Source organism: Pithys albifrons, chromosome 8, assembly GCF_047495875.1.
Source record: "Pithys albifrons albifrons isolate INPA30051 chromosome 8, PitAlb_v1, whole genome shotgun sequence".
In the NCBI taxonomy this organism is placed as follows: Eukaryota; Metazoa; Chordata; class Aves; order Passeriformes; family Thamnophilidae; genus Pithys; species Pithys albifrons.
The window spans coordinates 26,116,313-26,122,666 of record NC_092465.1 but is presented as its reverse complement, the minus strand read 5'-3'; the positions used below and the strand labels follow the sequence as shown (position 1 = coordinate 26,122,666).

The 6,354-nt window shown below is 40.9% G+C and overlaps 1 protein-coding gene across 2 annotated transcripts; it reads right to left on the bottom strand.

Moving 5' to 3' along the window:
* Nucleotides 1-1,355: 1,355 nt before the first annotated feature.
* Nucleotides 1,356-5,620, bottom strand: CTLA4 (cytotoxic T-lymphocyte associated protein 4). Of its 2 annotated transcripts, none has more exons than XM_071562206.1 (4): nucleotides 5,252-5,620; nucleotides 3,837-4,187; nucleotides 3,252-3,361; nucleotides 1,356-2,321 (listed from the first exon to the last, which is right to left on the bottom strand). In XM_071562206.1, exons 2-4 carry the CDS (start codon nucleotides 4,183-4,185, stop codon nucleotides 2,151-2,153), a joined length of 630 nt encoding a protein of 209 aa, XP_071418307.1. In that variant the 5' UTR covers nucleotides 4,186-4,187; nucleotides 5,252-5,620; the 3' UTR covers nucleotides 1,356-2,150. The 2 variants fall into 2 exon arrangements, with proteins under 2 accessions (XP_071418307.1, XP_071418306.1); XM_071562205.1 differs by having other exon boundaries at nucleotides 5,393-5,620.
* Nucleotides 5,621-6,354: the final 734 nt, after the last annotated feature.

Sequence of the window (6,354 nt, the reverse complement as noted above, 5' to 3'; positions counted from 1 at the left end):
GGAGGTGAGTTGGAATATACACAGTTTCCACAGTGACACAGATTCATTGCCAGCTGTGGACAGAAGTCATGACATTATGGATACAGGTCCAAAGCATCTTTTCGCCCAGAAGGGATAAACTTAGAGAATAATTTACTTGAACTGCTTTTAGATTGCTTAAGTAAAGTAAGTTCTTGGCTTCGGTATGTAGGAATTGTCAAGGAAAGGACAAAGAAGAAACAACTGATTCCTGATTAGGAGACAGACACATGATTCACAGGATATCTGAACTACTACTTGCTATGGTGGAAAAACTTGCCCTGTATGATTATTCATGCTTTATAGAGTTTGCACAAGTGGATATGTGGGTCAAATCTGTTTTTCATCATGGAATCATGGAACACATTTCTCTGGCCAGACCGCACTTGAAGGCCAGAAATTTAGTCATTTTGCAGTGACACCAGATGTGATCTTTGACTATTTTTTATCCGCAAAACACCAAGTAGTGAAAAGTAACGTGGAAAATCCCAGGCAGATGTCAGAATACCAAAAACACCTTCAGAAAAAGGATGTGTCATCAGATGCTACTTTTACTAAATGTAGTTTAATTGTGTATCAACAAAGAGCAGTTATCACCTGCAAACCTTAGCAAATTGAGAATGGAAATGTTTCTTTGCACAGTTGGAGGTGGGACCAGAAGAATGGGCAAGAGGGGAAAAGCTAACTGAAAGAGCTGTGAGATTCAGTGTTCTGGGAGCTGCTGCCACTGCAGGAACATGGAATAAAGGGCTGTGGGGTTTGACTTCACTCCTGTGTAGCCAAGAAGATGGATTCACAGCTGAGAAACACAGACACATGCTGCCAGGTTTTTGAGCTGCAAGGTGAAATTTTGATAGCAGAGAGTCAAAGTACTAGGTAGAAGCTAAGAATGCTGAGATAGTTTTAACCTCCAGCAGCTTTGTGTGTTGACTAGCATTTAGTGAGTGAGAGTGTCAAAGTGGTGCAAAGGAAACAGGATTTGAAACTAGGACTAGTGTTTTGTTTAAGCATGTACAGGAGATGCTGCCAAAGTCATTACAGCTCCCTTCTGCAAGTAAGTAACTTTGCTGGAAGTGAAAAGGCAATTGGTAGTGTCTCTGAACAGCATCACAGCAGCTCTAACTCGACAAACAGAACAACTGGCAGGTTGTAATGCTGGCTGGCTGAGGAGGGAAGCTGAGAAAGGAGTGTTGGCATGAGCTCACAGGCTGCTTCTGAAGGGCAAAACACAGGGTCAGAGGGGAAAGGTTCATGTTGTCTTCACTGCTTTCTAACATGTAGCCACTTCCTGTTTCTTCTGAGAACAGTGAATAAGAAATGAACTTGAATTTGGGCAAAGCTTCAAGGTTTTTATTGACCAGTACATAACTGATAAACAAGATTATACGCTGTCAGTATTTTCATGGAAAATAGAGTCAGTTAAACACAGCAACATACTTCTGCCTTTTGGATAGATGCTAATTTAGCATTTGTAAAACACAAGGCCCAGCAGAGCTGGAACATCCTCCCAGCACAGCATAAGAGTTTCTGCTGGAGCCTCCTTTGCAACCAAACTGTCAGCACTGGCTCAGATACCATCAGTGTCAGCTCTAGCACAGCACTGCTGGGATACAATGCCAGTGAAGGGAACTGAGGTCAGGCTTTTAGAGCAGCAGTGTCATCAGTGCCAGCCTGTGGTGATGCCTCTGTGGAAGAGCACTAATGCCAGACAAGGAACCAATAAATATCAATGCAGGGAAACAAGTCAACATTCCTTTGTACATTAGTGTGCTCTTCCACCTCTGCCCTCCAGACCTGTAGAATCAGCCTTGCAATGACACACAAGCCTCTGTCATAATAGTGTTTGAATTTCAGTTGATCAGTAGGCGTGACAAAATTTGACAGTAAGATGCTCAACTACAACAGCAATAGCTCTTAATGCTATATATATATATATATGTATATATATATACACACACTACATATTGGTACAATACATCTCAAAGATTCAATGGCCTAATGTAGCCATTTTGATGTGACAGGGTTAATCTTCAAATACTCATGCATATACTGTTTATTCTCCACCAAACTGTAGAAGTCACAAGGAATATTCTCTCTCCTTCCCATACTCCTTTGTAATAAGACAATTAATTTTATTTCTTTAACTGAATTGAATTAGCAGACTCTCCATCCCAGCTGGGAAATGGTTTCTCTCCTTCCTTGTTACAGTTACCAGTGATGTGGAATGGAATCACTTTTTTCTGTAGCTTTTCAGAAGGCATTTTCACATAGACTCCAGTAGTGAGACATCGTCTTCTCTTTATCTGTGAAATATGGGAAGACAATAAAATAAACCAGTGATCATGGCATAATCACTGACCTGCACATTTTAGAGAAAACTGATGGATGATATGTCTTTACTGAGTAGAAGGCATTCTAAACACCTTTCCCTGACATGCTTCTTTATAGGAGATCTGTTGAGACCATTTGAAGGAGGATCAGGATGTACAGAGGCTATTTATATATATTTAAAAAAAAAGTTCTGCCATTTATTTAGCCCTTTGAAGGTGGCCCTACTTCAGACTTCAGTGTTGCTTCACAATTAGGAATGTTAACACCAGACAGCTTCATTTAGTCTCTGGGGACAAAGGCTGATTGAAAAGTATGGGACAGAAGGTACTGTGTGTTTTAAGGTTTTGTCATCAGGTTCATTTCTAACAGACTGTGAGTACTGCAGATTCCCACAGAAAGAGACAATACAGGCTTACATTTTGCATGCCTTTGTGCAGATATTTCTAGCTATGAAGTTAAAATTCTTTAAGTTACAATTCCCCTCTACCCAAGGAGAATACTCTTTAAATTTGCTTTGCACACAGGTGAATGATGAGAAAAGGAAAAATCAAATCCTAGGATTTTGTGTGAATTAGTTGTGAAATCAGAGTATATGTGAAGACTGTTGCCTTTGATGTCAGAAACATCCAGGACCTGTTTTAAGTATCCAACCCTACGCCAAGGCTCAGTCCAGCTGATGGAAGCTGACTGCTTTCTAGTACTCTGGCAACACAAGTGAGCCATAAATAAATATAAGTGGCAGCTCCAGCAAGTTCTCTTATTTTATATTGTTCTAATAGCATTGCATTAGGAAAATGGAGCATCCCAGTGCATTTGTTCCCAGTGTTCTTATTTCTTTCTCCTTGTCCTCATCACACAAAGGGTGTTATTAGCAGAATAGGATGGAATTGATGGGAACTTACCGCTTTGCCCACAAGAATGGCTGAGATGATGATACTGTAAAGAAAAAATCCTGAGGCAGTAGCTCCTAATACCCAGAGATATATGGCAGTGTCTGGACAAGGTTCTGGATCTAAAACGTAGGATATCACACAAGTCATGTCACAAATGAGTCACCTGAGGATGGCTCTAGAGTCAGTAAGTCAGCCTCCACTCTGCTTTTCTCTAGCATGAGCTGTTCCAGGATACTGCCAGGATTGACCTCGGAGTCCCTGCCCACTCAATCTCCAATGAAAATAGGCTTTAACTCTAAAAGAACTTACATTTTACTCTGCTATTTCTTCACTTGTATGTCTAACTGTCTAGGCATGCATGGTGTCACTTAAGCTGTCAAACATCCCTAAGTTGCTAGATACATTGCATGGCTATGTGCTTGCTTTAGGAGTGTGCAGGGAGATCTGAAAGGAATAAAAGCTAATCATGATTTTCAGAGCTCAAACCAGTATTTGCCCTCACTTCTTACAAATAGAACTCTAAAGACCTTTGAGACATAATAGCAACTCCCTTATCTTGGAAATATCACAGTACTGTAAAGCTGCTTGGCTTACCAATGACATAGATGTGTGTCCCATTTCCCTTGTTCATGAAATAGGGAGGGGGGTACATCCGCTCCATCTTGCAAATGTACAGACCGGTGTCATTGACCTGCAGGCCAGCAAGGGTGAGGGTCACATTGTTTTGGCCAGGGCTGACATGGCACTGAATGACCTCTTCCACACTGAATGTTTTAAACTCCGTGGTGTAGGTTGAAGCACAAATTTCAGTGAACTGATCGCCCTTCTGTCTGAGCAGTGTCACTCGAATTTCCTTTGCATTCCCAATGTGCTTGTATTTACACACCAAGCTGGCAACTCCTTGCCTGTTGGCCAGCACCATTGCTGGCTGAGTCACTTCCATTACTGTAAGGAAGTAAAGAGCATGGCAGTAAGTGAACTGTCAAGAAATGACCTGCAGTTATTTCCTTGAAACCTGCCAATAAGGAGTTCTAACACCTCCTATTATCCATGGGTAATTCCTAGAAATGCTGCTTTGAAAAGAAGGACTCCATGACCACAATTCACATTAGCATTGCATTTAATATTCTTTAAAAAGCTCTAGAAATTATTTGATTACTAAAAATGATATTATAAATCTCAGCAATTACTTGTTATTTAAATAGTAGGTTGTTTGGCCCACCTACTGGAGGAGTGAATGACATGCATGCCTCAATTTCCCTCAACACAAACTTTTAATATACATAAGAAAACAAACAAACAGAAAGACTTCACATGGTAAGACTGAAATTTGAGATTTAAAATCAGACATTTAAACTACAATTTCTGCCTAGTAGAAATAATCATGTCATATTTAGAAACAGAAAGGCTGACATCCTGTATGGAACAGGGAATAGAACCATTAGGGTAACAGTAAAGCTGAATGGAAAACCTGTTTGCATGTTTTTGTTTCTGAACTTTTTTTCTCCTTATATTTAACCAGCTATTCCCAAGCCACAGTATAGCAGCAGTATATACACCAAGCCACAATATAGGAACGCTTACCAAAGCCTGATAAACATAATGCAAAAAAATCATTACCAATCTTAAGGGGAAATTAGTGTACCATGTACATCCTCACTGTCAGCGTTTTACGACTTCAGTACTCCTGCTACACAACGAGAAGGCACTGACTCTTGCTTTAATAAGCTGTGAAGACTCAGTATTATTTGTTCCATCTCATTTTATATCCAGTCCATATTGGTGCAGGGCTTATCTTCTTCAATTCTGCAGCGCAAGAATTTGCGATGAAGAAGAGTGGAATTTTTCCATTCATTCAAACCTCTATACCCATGTTATCAGCTGCCACAACTACACTTGCAGGGCCAAGTTTGTCAAAATCTTTCTTCCTTCTTGAGCTACTCTGAATCCTGCCCAGTGTCCCTGCAGATGGTACTGCCTTAAAGTCTGTGTCTGTACTTTCCAGATACCTTGCAGTGCCCCAAGACCTTGCTCCCATCCGGTCCTATGTCACCTTCCTCTCCCTGTTGTACCAACTCCCTCTCCTGCAAAGACATGAAAGTGAAAAAAGGCAGACACCCCCAGATACCTTGCCTCCTTCATCTACCCACCTTCAGCACTGGCAGTGGCTGTGCAGAGAAAGCCCACGGTGACGAGTATTGAGAGCATTCCCATGCTGGGACAGATGTTGAAGGGGCTGAAGGTGTCTGATGCCTTCAGACTTTAAGACAAACTGGAACTCTCAGGACTGGAAAAGAGGTGACACCTTTCAGGATACTGAACCTTCGAAATGTTTGAACCCACACAGAGCCAGTGTATATATATAGCTTTGATCCAAGATGCTGTACCTGAAAGTAATATGAAGCTTTGTTTTGGTTTTACGAGAAAGGAAGTAGTGGGTTTGATTAGTACGTGCACAGTTAACCTCAAACAGCATGAACAAAAAAACAACTATTCAGCAAATGGAAAATATTTATTCAATCTGAAACTGCCGTCCATTCTGCTTGAAGAACTGTGGGAGGAAAGATAATCATCCATTAGAGCAGTTCAGCCCTTTGGTGCTGCCAGCTTGCAGAATCATAGCACTTAATATTTTAGCAATAATCACGTATTTCCTTCTAGGACAACACACAGAGAACTACTGCCTAATGTGGCACAGTGAATCACTGCAAGCTAGGGGTTTTTTTGTGGAGGACTTGCCTTCACCCCCAATTTCTTTGCTTGCTTTAATGTTAGTGCTTTTGATGTTAAAAAAATTGCTGCCTCCTTCAAAATACTGATTACACCTGCAATTACTTCATCTTTCATATCAGCAGTGTGACTTGAATCATATGGGTTAAGCCTCTTTAGGCTTTCCTGTTTCCAAGGTTTAGAGCTAATGACTTCCACATCTGTAGGGGAACTTTTCCTACCTACAGACTTTGCTAACTACCTTGGCATCAACAGATGAAAAATACTACAGGAGATGTGATTGTTGCTGTCTCTGCTTAGAGCACCTGTGTCATTTCAAATGTCAGTGAAACAGTTTTCAGCCATGGGCCTTTAAAAAGTCATGTAAGGTCTGAAAATAGTT

Excerpts from the sequence above, each read along its gene's own strand:
- CTLA4 (XM_071562205.1), bottom strand. The coding sequence starts at position 5,456 with ATGGGAATGCTCTCAATACTCGTCACCGTGGGCTTTCTCTGCACAGCC. Across the intron at positions 4,188-5,392 it reads AGCCACTGCCAGTGCTGAAG|TAATGGAAGTGACTCAGCCA; the intron begins GTGGGTAGATGA and ends ACTTCCTTACAG. Across the intron at positions 2,322-3,251 it reads CCATTCTTGTGGGCAAAGCG|ATAAAGAGAAGACGATGTCT; the intron begins GTAAGTTCCCAT and ends CATATTTCACAG.